This window comes from Netta rufina, assembly GCF_964035555.1.
Source record: "Netta rufina genome assembly, chromosome: 5".
NCBI lineage: Eukaryota > Metazoa > Chordata > Aves > Anseriformes > Anatidae > Netta > Netta rufina.
In genome coordinates, this window is record NC_140128.1 from 52560328 (window position 1) to 52580766 (window position 20439).

At 51.1% G+C, this 20439-nt stretch overlaps 1 protein-coding gene across 1 annotated transcript in view; it reads right to left on the reverse strand.

Annotated features, from left to right (window-relative positions):
* The window catches only part of CCDC85C (coiled-coil domain containing 85C), a 103401-nt gene that overhangs the window by 2096 nt on the left and 80866 nt on the right, over positions 1-20439 (reverse strand). The window contains exons 4-5 of the mRNA XM_084287603.1: positions 7427-7522; positions 225-323 (exon numbers count right to left, since the gene is read on the reverse strand). Of these exons, the coding sequence (XP_084143729.1) occupies positions 225-323; positions 7427-7522 (195 nt within the window). The remainder of the gene's footprint in view (positions 1-224; positions 324-7426; positions 7523-20439) is intronic.

Here is a 20439-nt window from a genome sequence, read left to right on the forward strand (position 1 = left end):
AAGGCAGCAGAGAGGGAAGCATCTGCTGAACAAAGGCTGCTTGGTGCCATGAATGAGGCGTTCGGGTTACTGACACTGAAAGCAGCAGTCAGCAGAGCCTCGACCCTTCCCTTGTGCCTGCAGATCTCGTATCAAACAGGGCTTGTATGCAGACCAGTGCTCCCCTCCACTTACAACAAAAGAACACAAAAGACAGAGCTAGAATTACTGAGAGGCATTATTACATTGCACATTTCACGGACAATCGCCTTCTCCTTTTCACTCAGGTCCTCTTCGTAGTTGTCCTGCATTTGCCTGTCCAAATTTTCGTGGACCTCAAGGACCTATAAAAAAGCAATATTACAAAAGCATTATGCTTCTCTAATAACTAACAGTGTGCTCAGCAACTTCACAGCGTCACAGAATGGTTTAGGTTGGAAGGGACCTCTGGAGGTCACCTGGTCCAACGCCCTTGCTCATGCAGGCTTCTCCACTCCCTTCCATTAATTCCAGTCATGGGGCAACTGGGGGCAGCTCACGGGTTTTAGGTCTAACAGGGTTAGCCATCTGGGGAAGAAGAAAATGGAAATCTGTACCACTGGAAAACAGAGGATTGCCCACCGAGCAGCTAACGTGTGTGGTCTTCAGTCAGCCATCAACTTTCAGATCTTAAACAAGCACAGCCCTTTCCACTTACCTTTGGCTGAAAACTGTGTTTAACCCATTTAATTTCTCAGTTCCTCAGAGACCCTGGTGACCATGAGCAGGAACTGAGCTGTTATCACAGAGACCTGGTACCCAGAGATCCTGATCCCATGCCCAGCTCCCACCCAGTGCCTCTTAGAGCTGGATCCAGCCAGCATGCAAAGGGGATGGAAGTGGGGGAAACCAGCATCCCAGGCCCCTGCGTGCTGACTGCCATCCTCTGTAGGCACCTTGCCCAACATGAGGCTGGATGCAAGCACATCCCCTACACGTGTCCCCACTCCCAGGATTGTAACCACAGCCCTAGGATAAAACCTGCCTGCTGGTAAACACTTCAGGCAGCACAAAAGCTGAGAAGCACAGGATCTGCCCACAGGGGAGCCTGGTGCATGTAGGTGCCTGCAGCACCCTGCCCCAGGGAGCCTCCGGAGGAGCGAGGCGCCGGCTTCCCTTTCCATCCTGCTTGTGACTGAGGGGTTCTTCCCACAATAGTAACAGGAGGAAAGCACTGCAAAAACAGGAAACGTGGCCGCTAAAGCACAGCAGCAGCCTGGAAGAGTGGGTGGGGGAGGCTCGGAGATCCTCCAACGCGTTTCTGAAAGGCAACCACCAGAGCTCACTGCCTCAGCAGCGCCGCAGGGAACCCTCAAAGGCGCTCAGCCGGCTTTGTGGGGCACCCCAGGTTGATCCACACAGCCCAAGGCACAGGATGCTTGCAAGGAGCTTGAGGCCACAACATTTAAAAGCCAACACAGATCACAGCAGCCATAATGCATGAGGAGACTCCGTGGCTTGCAAGGCCACGCCAGGCCCCCCAGGAGAGCGTTCCTGGACCTGGGAAGAAGCAGGTTTCCTTGTTATGGCTCCAGCAAGGACACCCCAGACCTGACAAGCCCAGTGCTGATGTCTGTGGGCCCTGTGGACTCCACCTGGCCTGCTGGCTGGGGCCACGCTTCCCTCAGGAAGACATGTAAATCCACTGGGAAAGAAGCCCAGGACACTGAATAAAAAGGCAGTGGAAACATCCCACTTGTGACTTATTTTCTTAAACTAGCTTTTGAGTTGACAATGTTTGGAAATGGTGCTGCTTCTTTTCAGGAAAACTGACTGATATTTAACCTCTGTGGTTTATATAATGCTTGGAGGAGCATTCTCCAGGCCAGGCACAACCGGTCAGACACAGGAGGTGGCGGAGGAAGGCCTTGCGTGCACCCTCCAGGCCGTGAGGTGGTTATTTAGAGAGACCAGGATGAAAGGCAGCCTCAGCTTCCAGCTGGACTCGCACTGATGCACAGGAACACCCCTCGTGCAGCCCAGAGCCTCTGCCTGCATTCAGGAGGCCTCACAGCACGAGGCGCTGCATCAGGCCCGTCAGGGAGCAGGAGCGCGCCCGACCTGCATAGCTCCCCCAGGGCTCTGCTGCTGCAGAGGAACACAGCCATCCCCGTGTGCAGGGGTGAAGATCCCCAAATCACCCTGTGCCACCGCCAAATAGCTCATGGTCCCTTCTCACGGTGATACAGCCCCACACGAAGCTCTGCAGCAGGTTTGTTTGTGCCCGTGAGCCTCCCCGGGACCTACGGAGTGAGGACGGGCTTTGCCCTGTGCTGAGGTACACGGCACTGGCTGCTCCATGAAACGGGATCCAAGAGCAGATTATCTCCTGGTCTGGCTCGGCACAGCAATCCTGCTGCACTCCAACTGCGTTATGTACAAAAATAGGTCATTCTCCTCAGGCCCTTAACCTACTTCCAAAATGCACCAGCTCCTTTTACCAACAGATCTGGGAGCAATCCTCTCACAAACACCAAATAGCCTCGTCCCTTTTAAGGGGAGAGGAAGGGCGAGAGAGATGCAAAAAGCGTGTATGTGCTGACAGAGACAACAGCTATTTTTTTTTGCTGAAGAGGAGGGAATTAATTATTGATCCAGCTGGACTGGCACTTCGAACTTGCTCGTCTGGAGCCGGTGTGCCTCTGACGCCGGGCTGCAGGAGAAGCCGCCTGCAGCAGCAGCTCGCGGCGCAGCACGCCGCCGGTGGCTGTCTCGCAGCTGAGAGCTGCCCGTGTCTGCAGGGCAAGTGTCAAGGGCAGCCGTGGCTCACCTCACTTAAAGATCACATCAGCTCCAGCGCCTGCTTCCACCAGCCATCCATCTCGCAGGCGCAGGACTCTCAGAGGATAAGAAACTGGTTTTCTATGACTTCCACTTAAAATAAAACTGCATTCCCTTGCCCGTGAGGTGTGAAGGGGTGGTGAGGCTCATTTCTTCCAGTGGAAATGTCTCATTTAACCTTGAAACCATCCCTCACAACAGGCACGGGCCCACTTCTGTGTCAGCATCTTGGGTATGGGAAACAGGGATCCAGGGTAAAAACCCAGAAGCCCACCCCAGGAAGGCCTGCTGGAGAGCAGTGTGCTCCCAGCACGATCCCCTCTGGAAGAAGGAGCGGAGCTGTGAGTGCTGACCCAGCCCGATCCGTTTTCAGGTCCTGCCAGGTGTCTCCTCAGCTAATTAGGAAGGGCCAGATCAATGTTCCTCAGGTTACACAGCCGGGCTGTGAAATCGTCTGCGGCTCAGCTAAAGGCACCAGCCACAATTCAAAGACCGAGGATTCAATTTGCATCTAAGAAATTGGGTTATATCCTCCTCTGATTCTGCCATCTCTCCAGAAGCATACAGAAAAACAGAGCAGTGTAGCCAGGCTCAGGCCATCCCCTCCGTTTTGCTCTTCACTAAGCTTCAGTGACAGCTCTTGGCCCTCTGCAGACACCCCAGCACTACGTTGTCTCTCCCTGGGTGCCCTCCAGATCAGGGGGCTGCGGAAGGGACAGGCAATGCTCCCTGGCTCCTCACGCTGCTTTCCTGCCTGAGTACTCCACCTCCTGAAGTCCACGCTCACCACCTCCTGAAGACAACCTCCCTGTCACCAAGGTGCTGCTGCAGACGAGCCGTGCCGTGCTACAGATGGGCACACTGACTCGTCTCGCTTCCTCCACGCTGCTATGCAAGCTGCGAGGGACACCTCGGGTATATTTAGCTCTCCTTCCTGACTGCACTGACATCTGCGACCAAGACAGTGTCACCTCCAAGTCACCCAGCCCATCACATCCACTGCCCCTCCGCCTTACCCTTCTGCCCCACGCGATGCAGCTTTAAAACACAAACAAACAAACAGCACCAGGCTGGGTGACGGCAATAAGGCTTTGAAAGGGGCTTTGGAAGTTGAGGTAAGCACTTCTGTGAGAGGAAGCACTCTGATTAAGGAATGTTTGCCTAAGGGTACAAGCCTCCCTGACTGTATTGATTTATAAGTCAAATGGACAGGGCCCCGGGGAACATGGCACAGTACACAGTCGTGCTTTGGCAAGGGAACAGCCTGTATGTCCCACTAGGACTCTCCCCAAGTTTTGTCAGGGCCAAATCTTGCTTTACTCAGCATCAGTGGGAGCAACTGACTGTCTGCCTGATGGCTCTGTGCCCATCAGAGAGATGCTGCTGCTGGAGGAGTTGGATTATAGGCTAAATGTTGTTTTCTCATATTTGTCTCCTCCTCATCTCCCCACGTCTTTAGCAGGTTTGCTCAATTCCTAAGAAAAGTGCTTTGATGTTCAGTGAGATACTGAGATGTAGCATATGTACCTTTTATTCTTGTTAGCAAAAACAGCTGTTAGGAGTGCCAACCTGTCATTTTGCTCCTTATTTAGTAGGTGCAAATAAGCAAAAACTATTTCAGAAGCACAAATAAAGAAAACCCCTAAACGTGCTCAGGGAAAAACTTATTTAACGCTAAACCAAGGGCAAAGCTTCATCCACATAGCGTTCAGCTGCAGGAAAAAGCCACATGAGAAGCCTAGGGGTCATTACACGACTGAGCAGAGCTTTTTCTAATATTCAATGTCAGACAGGCTAAGTGCAAAGTCTCCTTTGTAGGCTACTTTCTTCTCCTCCTCAAGGGAAGGTCAGGAGCTGTACCATGGCGAGGGGCTAGGCCGGTAGCTGCATCCCCTTTTCCACATGCAGGGGCTGGCACTGAAAAAGCTGCCCGGTTCTGCAGGGTGCAGATAAGACCTACTCCATCTGCTGCAGCATGCAGTGGCCAAAACACGTTATCTTCCACCCAGTTTAAGATCTGTGGCTGGAGACCAAGAGCCACAGTTTTACTGTGTCACACGAAGCGGGGGGAGGAGAGGTTGAGACCAGAACCAGTTTCCTTCGTCCTTTCCATTTCCACCTGATTCTTGGAAATGGGCCACAGGATGGAAAATTAAAATCTCCTCGACCCTTGCTGCCACGCCGACTTACGGGAAGATTTCCTCCTCACTTCAAATCTGAGAATGTTTTTAACCCTAAGCCCATGAGCGGGACACATCGCATGAGGTCAGTTGTGCCCTGTGAGATGTGGCTGCTGTGCCACCTGCTTCCTGTCCCCAGCTGAGGCGGTTTCCAGCGTTTTGAAGAAAGACAAACATGCCCCACCAGCCAATTTGCGAAATCTCAGAGGAGAGCTTCTTGCAGCCCTTCCTGGTGATCAACAAAGCTCTGAAGAAGAGAATTAGCACTAATAATATGGGCAAACAACCAAGCATCCAACTTCCTTCCAACCCCTTTGTATGCATCCTCGTGCCAGACATCCCAAATGCAATTTCCAGTTTCCAAGAATCTTCCTTGTTAACTTTACAATCATTTCCACAATCTTATCAAACCACTGCTTTAAACCATTTACGTTTCTTGCCCTTACTTGGAAATTCAGTCCCATAACCCCTTAAGCAGACAGAAACTTAATTTCCCCCCAGAATGTGTTCATAACCAATTTATAACTATTTGATCTTTCGACTTAAAAAAATTATCATCTCTGCTTAGTATTTTCCCTCTCCAAATACAATGAAAAGCAGGAGCAGAAAGGTAGGAACCCCAGTCGGGGAAGCCGCATTCGTTTAAAAACAACAGCAGTAGCCTGGAGTGCATCGGTGGCTTGGATGATTAGAGGAAATCCAAGAGAAACTGGATTAGTGATGAGCAAGAAGGAAAGGCAGCACAAAGTGTAGGAGAAATGAAGGTGTCACGTGTGTTCGCAATGTTCTGCAAGGTGTCAGCCTAGCAGATACTTATGCATATTCATACAGGAGTAATTTCACCCCAAAGTGACATACAGCATAGCCCAGGATGGAGCACAGCTTTCTGACAGCACCGAACCATTCACAACAAGCAAAGAAGAAACTTTCTGGGAAAACACAGGAAAAATATATGTAGGAAACTGAGCTACCACTCATATATCCAGGGCTCCTCTGGGAAGCACTAAAAAGTGTACCAAGGGTATTGTTTTAATACTTGATGGTTCTGGACACCCTTCTCTGAGGATCCAAGGAGTTATATGATTGGGATTTACAAAACCTTACGTAAGCTGAATAAATCAAGATTTTCAGCTTGAAGGATCTTTCATAATTTAAATTAAAATTTGATCCAAATCAAACCAAACTTAACTTCCCTTTCATAACTCCTCACACAATGTAAGTGCACAGAAGATGAACTGCTTGAGGAACAGTCATTCAGTGTTTCTGAAACTTAATAAACTCAGGGGATCTTGCAGCTGCCCAGTGGAACCGACCTCCTGCCAGCGGCACCACTGCTTCTCCTAACACTTGGCTTTACCACTGCCACCTGACACATCTGTGCTGGAGCCAACAGACAGGTGCAAAAACGTAAGCTGAAAAAAATTTAAAACTAGAAAAATCATGGAACCTGCAGATCTCTGCTAAGAGCAACATCTGTGGCATTTATTTTGCTATTGTGTGCAAAGAGAAGTGCTTTGTTAGCACCAGGCTCTGGGTCTAGGCCAACCTAAGCTAGTGCTGGTGAAGCAGTGACACTGCTGGACTTTTTTTCTGGCTATGGCCACGGGGCTTTGAGCTCCAGACCAGCCATCTGGGAATCTGGAGGGTTTCCTGTGAATCCTGCTTTGATTTGGCAAAATCTTTGTAAGCTTATACATTTATTTTCAGCTTTAACAAATCCATGTACACATACACATCAGTATAGTCCAGCTTAAGCCTAACTTACTTATAGATTTCCCAGCCATCTCCATAGCACCTTTCAAAGGATTTGTGTTCCCATGTCTCTTAGATAACTTAGACTTGCTTAACTAGTCAACCATAGAACAGCAAGCTATTACATTATTTTTTTCCTGCTCATGGATGCTCACTAGGACTTGAGAAAATATTTCACTGCTATGAAATAACAATGTGAGTTTTCTCCTTTACCCCAGCTAGTAGGGTCCTGTGTTTTTTGTTGGTGAAGGTCATGACTTTAATACAGATTGATGATGCAGATATCTACATGGGTATGATGCCATGGTTTGCTGTGTGTTTACTTAAAAGTCTTTCTCCTCTGAAGACTGCTGCAAACTTTTCAATAACAAAAAATATGTAGGAATTTAGTTTTTGTGTCTATTTTAAAAGCAGCACTTCTGTTGTCACTGTCACCCTTGAGACACAGTGCACACAAGGATGATGAACAGGAAGGGTAACCAACACCTTCAGCTTCTGTTGGAGGTCTCCCACCCAAAAAGTCATGTGTGATCCTGCTTAACTCTATTTGAAGCAATGATTGTTCATCATGATACAGGTGCTGATTACTGATAATGTGCCTCAGCACTGACTCTATTTCTAATCATCATATTTCCATGAGATAAGCAAACATCCAGTTCTGCAAGTTAGTTGCACTGCGCTGCAGGCAGCCTTACCTTCATAGCATGCACAACAGCCTCTGGTTTCTGACCCACGGGGACATATCCTGCTGCAGGAGAAGATGCAAGATCAGATGTCATGCGAGCTGGACCCTGTTTAAATAAGAAGAGAAGACATGCTTTAATTATGTTTGGGTTATTTAGCAGGAAGGAAGAAAATACCCGCTAGCTTCTCTCAGATTCAGTCCCCTTCAGCCACCTGCAAAGACAAAAAACACCACTACTCCTCCTTCAAAAGTAATTTGATTTAATGCCATTTAAGCTTACCATCACTCAGACTAGATGCATTCAGGCAGGAGATCACCCTGGTTTAAAGCTAAATTAGTTCAGGAAACATTTTTTCTCATTTAGGATAACTCTGTGCAAGGACAAGATCAAAGGGTGCTCATCCTTGTAGCCAAGGCAGCAATGCAAACAAGATGATTTTCCAGCATAGAGCGGTCATTTCTAAGAAGTTGCGTACATGAAAGAAACAGTTGGCGTAACATCATTGCGTTTTTGGCAATGCTTTCACATGACATCAAGTACCAATCTTCGGCTACAGAGAAAATTGTGAAGGCAACCTTAAAACAAGCAGATGTCCAAGCCTAATGTTGGCTGGGTTTCCTTCCAAAATGCTGGCTAGTTCCCCTGCATGAAGGATCCCGTTGGGAAAGATACCAAAGTTAGGTTTTACAAAAGATTTCTACAGCCCAAACAGCCCTGTAAGCACGTTTGATAGGGCTTTCCTTTTTAAGGCACCCCTCTTGGATTATGTGAGACACAATGGGAAGCACCCTGCCTGTCCCCAGAGTTTTGTATTTGCTTTGTAGCGCAGGGAGAAATCCACAATGAAACCATTGACCAAACGCGCATTTAGTCTTCACGTCCCGTAGGAAATACAAAGCATGATTATGCTGGGGCCTGTGAAAGCAAATTAGGATGGCAGAGCGGTCTGTAGCACCATGGCAGGAATGCTTTCGCATGCGACATGAGGCTCTCCATTACCATCTTTTCCAGGTTTGAACACAGCGTGTTTTGTGCCTCATCTCACCACCTCGCCACAGTAGCCACACCGGGATGGCAGACCAACACAGGGCCATCTCGTCACATCTCACACCTCCAAACCTTCCACTTTTGCTACTGAAAGCGTTCATGTGCCTACTATAAAGCAAAGGATGGGCCGATCCATTAGGCCACAGACAAGGGCAGCATGAAGGGCACGGAGCCTTACGAGCCTGCGCCAGCAGTCTGTGCTTAGCCCACATAAACCAACAGCCATTTACCAGCAAGTGACCTTCCTGAACCGAGCTGCTGGTGACACAACACTTCCCTTCCAACAGGCAGGCATCCCAGAGAAGGGAACATGAGACTCCTACCTCCACAATAACTCTCCAAGCAGATTTAAGGGGCTGATGGAGCACGGAGACCAAGCGACACTCACAGGCCTGGCACCTGCTGGCAGAGGGTCACGGCTCGCTGGAGATGTATGGCCACACGGGGACAAGGCCTCAGCCACCCCATCCAGCCCCAAAATGCTACACAGGAAAGGCTGGGGAGGGAGGGAGTGCCAGGGACTGAGCCCAGCCAGTCTACGGCTGTGCCTTAGGACTGCCAAAGGGGTTACGAATTTCTCTCAGGGCGGCTAAATGCAGAGTCAGCCTCCCACAGAGGTCACAGGCATCGATACACGCAGCAGTGCCCTGATGTGAGCATGAAAGCTGCCTTCCTTCCCGTAAATGACCAAGATCATGACAACTGGAAGCAGAATATTTGGGAGTTTGTGGCCATGAACCATGCTTGGCAAAGATCTTCCCCCACAGCCCCCATTAGAAGTAACACAGGAAATACCAGGCAGAGGTCTAACATCCAATATCTCTTCTGAGCTGAGAGCAATCAGAAAGGAAAAGGAATTCTGCTGGGTCCTGCAGCTGACAGCATTTTAAATACATCTTTCTGACAAAACTAGAGCAGAACACAAGGTCCCCTGTATGACAGGCGGCAGCAGCTTCTCCTCGCAGAAGCGAGGTAACTAATAAGCTACAAAGCACTCCCGTGTTCGTAATCGCTCTCAAAATTATTACAGAATACAAATGAAACCGGGATGATTAGAGAGAAATGCTTTCTAAAGAGTTTGATCATACTGCACTGATTACTACGCCGACATGAGGAAAGCAATCCCACAAGCACAGCAATGCCCTGGATGTGTGGGATCACAGGGAAATGCCCAAAGGGCCGGGGCCCTGCGGGTACAAGTGGCTGAGATCTGGCGAGGGCAATCAGCTGAGCTCCACCTGAACATGGGCAGAGGATTTGACTCAGGATGAGAAAAGTGATGTTAAAGAATGGGGGCTGCAACGAAGGAGGTAGACCCAAACCTTGCTATCAGTGTCTCAGTACCAGCTGACTTCATTTCTAAAGCAGGTGTGATCCTTCCTCTTTAGGGTGGAAGCCAAAAACCCGCCAGCAAACTGAAATGGACGTGAATGTGGCTGCGTGCAATGGTCACCAGTGGCAGAGAACCATGTAAGAGACTTGCATGAGAGGGCACAGAAAAACACATGGCAGATCTGCTGTGCTGCAAGCCACGGACACCTTCCCCCTGCTGAAATGGGAGACTGCGACCACAAAAGGCCGAAGAGGCACAAGAAGAAAGCAAGGGAGCAAGGAAGGATCTCACCAGTATCCCTGCTCTCTGCAGCTGTGGGCATCAAGTAAAAATACCCACGTGTGGCCAGGAAATAGTCTACACCATCTAGGGTAGCTTAATATGTATTCATCATTACACTGAGATTATACAAGTGCACCCCTCAAGAATGCTCTTTGCAGACATAACTTTCTACAGGTGTTCAGGGGCTTTGTTCCCACCGATTTCAGTGTGGTTCGCAAACAAGCTTTAGCCAAACTCCTATCAGCTTCCTGCACTGAGGCAAACGTGAAGGAGGCCAGAAAAGAGGGGAGCTGGAGCGAGCAAGGCAAGGAATGACAGCATACCCAGCAGGATGCACGGCCGGCCTTTGGAGGATGGGGGAGAGGAAAAGGGGCAGAGTTCACCCATAGTGTTAGCTGAAGGGGAGGAAATGGAAGGAATTGGAGATAAGGTCAAGGTTGCTGAACTGGAAAACTGCCAGCAGTGGGAGAGAAGGGAGGCAGCGGGAAGAGAAAGGATGTGAAGTTTATCCAGCAGGAAAACAGCTGAGATGAAATTCAGGGGAGGGGGAATCAGAGATAGGAGACTGCAAGAAGGGCAGGACGGAGGGGGAGAGATCTCAGGCAGTCAGCATTAAGGCACTAGCTGAAATCACACAGATGGAAGAGATTTCTCGTGCCTAAAGAAGACATATTTGGAAAACGGGGTAGGAAGTACCACGGCTGCACCCCAGCACTCTCCCTCGGCTCCTGAGGACCTCCAGCACTCAGCACCCCGTGCCCTTCCTGCTCCTCAGAGCTGACGCTCCCACAGCCGCGGGAACACGCCTGACTCAGCACCCTGACAGACAGTAATAGCAAGGTTAACCTGCTCACATCCTACAGAGCAGGAATTGTCCATACAGGCAAAAAGTGATACAGAGTGTTTGGGGGCACGCATCGCTCTCAATTTCTTCTCCCTGCTCAGTTTTGTCAGACGTGCACTCTCTATGCTAGACGTCGGGGGCTTTTCCACTCGCTAGGCTTTCAGGGAGTTCAGTAGCTCAGAGACAGTTCGCTCCTCATCCCCCAGCACGTGGCTGAGATGTCACATAATTGTTTAAATGAACGGCACTAAAAGACAGCTCAGAACTCGTGGAGAAGGACGCCACAGATTTATAACAAAGCTGTTGAGAAATACCATCTTGGCTGTTTTTCTCGTTTACTTCTGCCGAAGCTGAGCCACCTAATGAGAGGCTGAGTCATTTCAAAAGGCAAAGTTTCTTATTCTCTGTGGCCTCAAGCAGCTTTGGAGTTGCTCCAGGTTTAAAGCAGCAGAGATGAAACTGGAAGTTAGCTCATTTAACTCACCAGCCATACGAGGCATTTGTTATTTAAAAAGAAGACTTTGGTACATCTCCATTGTGGCTTCAGGTGCTCACCTCAGTAGAATTACAGGGCACACCTCTTGCTGCTTCAGCCACCGAGACACTGCCAAAAGAAAGGTTTGCCCAGTGGGGAGAGCACCAGCCTATGAGTGGCTGTCTCTAAGAGCTCAGGTCTGGTAAAGAAGCACACTTCTGTGTGAGCCCCCCTCAGAGCCCTCCCAACAAACCCAATGTCTGTGAGGAGATGCACAGTCCAGCTGTATCATTAACAGGCTAAGAAAAGAGAGGAGGATCCCTGCAGTCTCCCACGTCAGAGGATCCTTCCAGCAACATGCTGTGCACGGGAGGTAAATCTTCCAGTTCTCTGCCTGCTAGGAATTACGCACGACCTGGTGGCAGCCTCCAGCCCAAAGCAGAAAACAAAACGGATAAAAGCAGCCCCAACGTGCTACCCCTGCCCAGGACCCAAAGACGATCACCGAAGCAACAGCTCTGGTGTCAGAAGGAAACTCCAAAGGCTACAAATACGGCCAAAGATCCTTTTTAATCTGACACCAAAAAAATGAGGAGCAGAGGCCTGAAGTGCCACTGCTGGAGAACATCTGCGGCTGCCGCGCATCGAGCACGATGGCACTGCCATCAGGCCACGCTGCCTAATGAGGCCGAGCTGGCTCCGTCTAGCTGCGTGGGATGCGGTCCAGCACAGATGCTGAAAAGCCCCGCGGTCGATGCTCCATTCTTCCTACATATCTGGAGGAACAAAATTAATAAGAGCGTAACTGCGCACACTGGGAACTCCTGATAATGGCACACCTCCACAGAGGCAAAATAAGGCTTAAAATATGAACGCTTCTTAATAATAATGGGAATACTCCGGGATCCAAGAAGAAAAGAGTCTAACTGGGGATGACAGGTGCCTATTCTTTTATAGGTTTTGGTTTGGAAATCTCAAAGAGGAACAATGAAATTGCAATAAACAATTTCTCCTTGATTCCTCCAGGGATCTGAAAAGACACGAGACCTTGGTCCTGACATCAGTTTTCAATCTCCTTCTCCTCAATTATATTCTGTGCTTTAATGACATCCTCTCCTATCTCAGCTCCAGGAGAGCTATTCCTGCTCTTCAGAAAGGCTGCAAAAAGAGAACTAAGTTTCAAAACCCAGAGGAAGGTTGCATGCTGACTGCTACACCAGCAGCCACAGCCCAGGCACTGAGACCCGAAGTGGGGCATGTGAGCAAACATCAGTGCTTCTGAACCTCATATCTTCTTGTCTTCTTTTAATTTTTGTCCATGATTTCCAAAAACAGGCAGACGTTTAGGGTTCAAATGCGATTAAACACACCGCAATGTTCTAATGGCGTACCTCAGACGGTGTTACAGCTAAATGGAATCATATTAGAAGTTTTTATTGCCGAGGCAGAACAAGGAAAATTACATTATAGGCAGGCCCTGCCAGACAACTCTGGCAATAAAATTCCCAGGCATGAAGATTTATCTCACGGTGGCTTTGTGTGCAGCCTACTTACCCAGGTTGGAATTAAGGTTGGGCCCTTCTCTAGCTCTCATCACCATCCAGGTGCTGTACATCAATCAAGGTGCCCACGCTGCTCTGTAAATTAGGAACCGCTGAGGGACGGGTAAGCAGTGAGGCAGTGGCAACACGCCCACAGCCACGTGGGACGCAGGTGGCAGAGGCAGGCAGAACACGGGAAGCCTCCTCTGCCAGCCCCAGCCCTGGGCGTGTGATGCTCCGGGGCTTTGCATCCCTTCCTCCGCTGCCGTGCAGCTGCAGAGGGGTTCAAACAAACAGCTCAAACAAAGTGAGTGTGCTATGTGGCTATGAACCAGGCTGATTTCACTCTCCCTTCCTCCAAAGCCCCTTCCCTCCTTCCAGCATCTTCCCGTGCCCCTGGTGCTGTGCCTTGCTCTCGGAGGGGTCCGTACCGATGGCACCCTGGCTCCTGGCTGGCTGCAAGGGGGACATTTCCCTCTTGAAATGACCAGCACCAGTTCCTCTGCAAACCACGCTGCCAAGTGCTGTATGCCCGAGCACGGGACACCCTCGCCACAGCCAGGGAGCGCCCAGCTCTGCTGCATGCCCAGGCTGCCTGGCAGATGACCCAAAGGCACGGCGACACTTGGTTATTTCCATTATTAGGTGCCTGCTGTGCGGAAAGCCTGCTGGCATCCAGTCCTAACCAAGCAGTCCCTCCTTGTGCGTGTAAACAGCAGCACAGTCCCGCGTTCCCAAATCCCCAGCAGGCTGTGTTGTACTGTGCCTGCTGGGACACCCTGCCACCAGAGACATGAGCAGAGACAAGTGGGATGCAATGCAGACAGACACCAGCTCCCTAGCACAGCGCCGTCCTGCTGGTCCTGGCCACCAGCGGGACTGAGTGCAGGAGTCACCAGAGCTTCCCATTAGCATCTCCCCTATCAAATGGAGGGACTTTATTGCAGATGCTAATCTCCTTCAGCATGACTTAATTTGCTCCCTTTAATCATGGAAAGCAGCTGGTCACGGAGATGTACAAATCCATGAATTAACCACTGGATAACCAGCACGGGAGCCGGGCTGTGCCTGCACTGCGCAGCCATCCCACCAGACAGTGTACATCTTCGGGGCCTCCACCAAGCTCACAGAAATCTGCTTCAGCAACCCAAAGTGCTTACATGGCCCTTTTGATTAACAGAGAAGCCATTTAACTGCTTCGTTGCTTTCTAATCACAAACATCGAGGACAAAAGAAGAGCCATCCTCCCGGCAGGCAGGGCACCCCGCTCGCTGCAGGGGCTGTGCAGGGGCACCGAGGGGAAGGGAGGCTTTCAGGGCCTGCTGAGACCAAATAAACAAAGCCAGGGCGTTGTTTGCCGCTGGGTCAGCATCTACAAACAGGAAGGGCGTCTGTTATCAGCCCCACACCAACAGTGCAGCTCCAGCCCTAGGAAACTCCTCGGTGCCTGCAAGCTGCTGAGACAGCTTCCTCCAGCTGCGGGTACGAAGGGAGAGCAGTTGTCCTTTGGTGTACGCCGTCAAAAAGCACCACTGCCAGCTTCAGCTGCCCCCCAGGCTACAAAATTATTACTGACGTGACAGATTGGGAGCACTTTCAGCCCGTAACCACCTGACAGAAACAAAGAGAAGTGCTCTGGACAGAACAAGCCCACGCTGCGCCCACGGACGGAGTGCACTAACTGCAGCTGACTCACAGGGGCACTGTCAGCACAACTATTTGGAGAGGTGCTGGCTCTCTCACCAGAGGAACATCAAGCACACTGGATTTCAGAAGGAAGCAGCGGGTATTTTTAAGACTTCCCTGCCTTTGAAGCACATCCCCTGGTTTGGGGATGGCCCGGCTGGGAACGGCCAGGTGGGCAGAGGATGGCGTGCAGGTGCCACTTGTCCCCATGGCCACAAACCCCCTCCAAGGTCTCCACCTCAGCTTGGCTGCTCCATTGCTGGTGAAGCAGCCTGCTCCGAGGTCTTTGGGCATGAGGGTCTGCAGAGCCCCTGCATTTAGCCCAGACCCACTGATGGCCCCACAGTTAATGCACGTGGCAGTGAAGGTGAGAACGCAGAGCAGAGCATCAGAACACCAATTGTTCCCACCTCCCGCAGTTACCTGTACCAGCAGATGACGGATAAGGACTGTCAGCGTCAATTTTGCTCATCAAATCCCCAAACTTTGTCACTGCCCAACTTTGTGCTGGTTGGCTGCTGGGGGCAAAAAAGCCACCCACTGCTCAGAGACCCCACAACAGCGGCTGATGAAGGGCGGCCGCCTTTCAAAACGCATTGGCTTGTTCTCAGCCACCCGCAGTACGCTCTGAAGTTTCACAATGGCCCTCCCCGGGCTGCGAATTCTGCCTCTCCCCCCACAGACCTTTCATTTTTATTTTCCCTCCCGCAGCCTATTGCCGCAGCGGCAGAAGGGCCGCTGTGAATCTCTGCCTTTGTCTGCTCGGCGGCAGCAGCGCGGTGGTGCCAGCGGGAAGGAGCTGCCTCCTGCCATTGTTCCCCCGTGCCCACAGAGGCAGCCTGGCCTGGGGAGGGTGATCGGTGGCCCCGGCAGGGTGTCCTCCTCCGGCACACCCAGCGGGAGCAGTGAAACCCACAGGGCTCCTCCGGGTGCTGCCGCTGGCCACCAGCCCCGGCACGATGGGAGCTGTCATCTCCGGCTGTTTCAAACCTGGTTTTAAAAGCCAGGCTGGCTCTAAGAAGCCAGTCCAGCTCTCCTCCCGGAGGGGAATGGATTTACTCCCACGCGAGCCATGGGAGGGATGAGCAAACAGCAAACCTGCCCCGAGTGCCCCCCGCCAGGACCGGGCTTGGGCTACAGCCACGCTTCCCCCTGCTCTCTGCTAGTGCCAGGCTGGTGCAGGATAAATTTGGCAATGCTCCTGCAGAGAGCTGAGGGAGAGAGACTGAGTCATTTTCTTGCTGTTCCTCTGCCCTAACCCTCGTATCAGAGAGGACCGAGACCACCGTAGCTCCAGCTGGAAGAAGACAGGACTGGCAGTGGGTCGGGTTCAGGCGCCGCGTGCCCTCGCACCACCTCCCCTCGCCGCCCCTGCCACCGGCTCGGCAGACAGCCGGCACGTCAGCCGGGGAGCCTCCCGGCATCCATTTCCCCCCATCTCACGGCTTCTCTTTACACCTACACACCACAAACATTTGGGTTTGTTTTTATCAGAACGTACGTGCCATATGGTAAACGGAATACGCTCTCCACACACATCTTTGCAAAGCAGAGCTACAAAACGTGGCCGGTGGCGACGGGAAAGAAAGGGCAGGAGCCAGGCACACCAGAGGAGCAGGGGCAAGTTTATGTGGGGTGCTGCAGCCGGGCAGCCTGAGCTCAGTCCCATCCCTGGGCTTTGCTTTTTGGAGGAAACAGTTGCTGGAGAAAAATGCCATGGGAGGCAGTGGCACGGAGATAAACCTCTGCTGAGTGCCTCCACCTCTCTGCTACTGCACCACTCCTGTCCTGCTCACCTGTGCTTTCCTCCCAGGTTTTGCTATGGGCTGGATCTAGGAAGGATAAAGGTGCTGTCTCTTCCCAGCCTGGCCTCTAGTCTTAAGCAGACTCCTGAGAGATACAGGGTTGGATACCTGGAGGGAGCAAATCTCACTTTTCTTCAGGAGGTACTTAAAGCAGGGGCTGCTAGGATAGGAAATGGCACCATCATCTACCTCTGTCTTCCTAAAAGAGGGAGCTTTGCTCAGCCCTCACAACAAAGCACACCCGTAGGCACTGATCCCTGGGGACTCGGGGCTCAGGACCTGGGATGACCCCAGGTGCCTTCCTCCAGCTCCATCCTCCCGCACTGGCAGGGAGGGATCCCCTCAGCAAGGGATCACGCCCAAAGCTGATGCAGTGCAACTCCACACAAAACCTTACGGAAGGGGAAGGCAAGACTTATCTGAACCTAAAGTGACATCACTGACACCCCCACACCCACAAACACACTCCCCCAAAGGTGCGTGTCCCCGTGGTGTGGTCAGGTCGCTGTGTCTGACACTGGGGACAGGGCCACCAGCCAGCGAGTCCCAGTGACAGCTCTGGCATTCCTCTTACTGATGGCATTTTTGGGACAGATTTTTTATAGCCTTCACGAGTCAGTGGTTATTATGGGCTGATCCTTATCTCAGAGCCCTGCTTACTCACCCCCTATAAACCCCAGGAAGCTGCTGCCTGTTGTCTCCCTCCTTTCGGGTACCTTCTCTCAGCCTTCCCCCAGAACAGGCAGATGTTCAGATGCGATGGCACATCCCCTGCAACCCCGCCGCCATTCCCCCCTTATCAGGGATCGGGTCTTCCAGCGACGAGCCAGCTGTGCCATGCCCTTATCAAAGCACGGAGCTCCTGGTCCTGATGCAAACCACACACCCCCCGGTGTTTACCCAGTTGTTTGCTGTCAGCTGTGTCTCCGGTTATCAGCACGGGCCATTCCTGCATCCCTGGCTCCAGCATTCCTCCTGGTGCTTCATGTGCCCATTTCCATCCCCTAACATTTATTTCCATTGCAGACCTCTGCAGTTACTTCCACCAGCGGCAGGGTTCCTATTACAAATCACACCTACACTGCTAGTAGGTTTTAAGCCTAAGCCAGCCAGGCTAGCTCCAGTTGTTAGTAAAAGGCTGGATCACTTTTAACAGTGTTTTGTGCCAACGTGGATAAACAGCTCCTCCAGGCAGCTTAGGAGCTTGCACAGGCTGCCACAGCACCCAACAGGAGGCAGACACCAAAAGGACCGGAGAAACAACAGGGACACAAGCTGCGGGCCATGCCCCAGCCCCAGCATTCATCCTCAGCTTTGCTTAGAGATCTCCAACGCTCCAGAAACCAGCAATGGAGATTCTACCTCTTAGCAAATGAGCTGCTGAAATGTGGCTATTGGTAACAACATCGCAGCCTTGCTGCTGTGGGTGCGGAATTTCCTTGTCCCCCGTGCCTTCTCCTCATGTCAGGATCATACCCGGCAATTATTAGATGTTAAGCAGTGAGTAAGGTAACTTTACAGAGAGAGATCCCACCTCCCAGTCTTCATTCATCACTAGATAAATGATGGAGAAAGCCTGGGAGAGAAACAGCTCCACAGCAATGCTGTAGTGTTCCAAAAATTAAATACTGCCTCTCAGTATGCATCCCTGGGGGATCCTGGAGCACTTAGCGCCATTTAACTTAGTGATAAAGAAATGCCTGAAAGCCGTGCTACGGGGTGGGTGACCCAATTCCTCTGGGACAAAAATGGAGGTGCAGAGAGGTAAAAAAGCAAGGCATGTTCACGGGAGGAGAGTCCCTCCACGATGGCAGACAGAGATTCCAGTCCTGATCCACAGAACCGTGCTGACAGGGCTCTTCCCCTGCAACTGCCAATTACCTGAAACTGACATTTTTCTTCTAAAACTCCATGTTACCTTAATATAATTTCCATCTCACTAACCAGAGGTGAGACCATATCAATGGGCAATCCTGGCTCCTCAGGCAATGCCAACAAACAACAATGCAGGGCGGTAACTCCCCCCTGGTATTGTTAAAATCTCCAGACAAGCCGTGAGCTGGATGAGTTTCGAGGACAGGCTGAGCATCACCTTCTCTGCGCTCTCCAGACTCAGGTCTGAGACTCCCTGGTAGCCAACAGCTCCCCGAGGTAAATCAGAGGGCTGCTAACTGGAGGGCAGTACCTCACCCCAAGCGCTGTCCCATCCACATGACAGAGCCACAAAGGAAACACATACATGGGTGAAAAAATCTGTTTTAGGTACCACAGAGAACCAAAGTACAAAGACAAAGCAACAGCCCGGGTGAACAAATGAAAGCCCAAGTTCTCCAAGGATGCGGTGGGGTCATTTCCATCAGTGACACCCCAACACCGAGCTGGCTGGTGGATCCTCAGCAGTACAACACTTACAGGTAGCCCAAAGTCAGCTCCTGTGCCTGGGATGTCACTGGACTCGAGGATGAGCTGGGCTGGAGGCTGCTGGTGATGGGAAGGATCGAGCCAGCCCAACCTGCTTACCTTGGAGCCTGTCCCTTCCCTTGCAATGGCCTGGGAACTAAGGCCTGGGGCTTCTACTGGGTATTTGGTGACTGCTGCACACCTCAGAGCAAATCTGTAATTGTCTGCCTGCATGAACAGCCAGAGTGTCTGCACAGACTGCAACTGTGAGTGTCGTCTGATTCTGTGTCCTGAGCACACCCTGCTGTCTGTGATCCGGGGTTCATTAGAGAAAACAAATGGTTTCATTAACTGAGGTACGTCAGGGCTGGGGAGAAATGGAGTGATGCCTGAGTGCAAACGCAGTGACAGTGAGGGATGTACCAAGTAACTTCCCAAATACTTGCACAGACAGAGACAATGATGAAACCCTGCACAAATGTGACAGGCGTGGAGCCGACACCGATCGTCCACCATCGCTCACCTGAATGAAGCCTATACACACACAGAGGAACGATTTCACACAAACTCACGCCTGCTGTCAAAAAAGGCTGCAGAAAAAGGCAGGTATGTCTACATGCCCACTTTCTGGGAGGTGCCTGAGAAATTCAGAGAAATCTGCAGGGATTTGCGATTGTTCTCTTTCATCACAAAAACGATGTATCTTATCAAGCCCCAAAACAAAGGGATTTTGGTAGGAATAGAGCAGAGCAGGCAGAGCAGGCTCCCCCCAGGCTCCTCATACAAGGGAAGCGAAGCAAAATGCCCCAGAGCAGCTCTACAGGGAAGGCATTTCCCAGGCCAAACCCCCTGTGCCCTCCTTGTAAAGTCTCCTGGCTGCTACATGGGGAACCAGGAAGAGGATATTCAGCCTTCCATTTCATGTACGTGGTTTTGCCCTGATGTTGGTTTTTGGTTTTGGCTGGAGGTTCTCCATTCATTCCGGGCTCTCCTTTCACACTGCGTGGTTTTATCTATGTAATCTTTCTTAAACTATTCCTCTCCCCGCCTCATTTACAACTCTATAAGGAATGCTAAACACGGAGAAGAAAAGCAGGCAGCCAATGTACAATTGTCACCAGCACAGGTGGTGTCCCAGGCACTTGGGCAAACATCTGGAGGACAGTCAGCGTGCGCTGCGGGGCCGCAGGGAGGAGCCCCGGCAGCAGCATGCATTTGTCTTTTGCAAGAGCCTTCTCTGCCTCTAACCACGATTATCCTGTCATGTGAGAAGAAGCAACACAGGCAGATCTCAGGAAACATAAACCTCATTTGTGCTACAGGAGAACCTGAAACGAAAGTCCTAAGAACTTAATCACTGCAGCAATCCTGACTGCACGTTGTCAGACTCTTGGCACAGCATTTCTTGCGTCACCCAAGAGTGGCTTCTTGACAGCAGGCATAAAGAGCATTTATGAAGAAGGAGCGGCAGGTGTAACAAGGCTCACCCTTGCTTTAAAATATGTGCAACAGTGACTGTCAGTTAGCCAAAAACCTGCACAGGGAAGTTAACGATCCAAAATGTTCGGAGGTAAAGCACAATGCTTCCAGGGGCTCCCCTTCCTTCAAA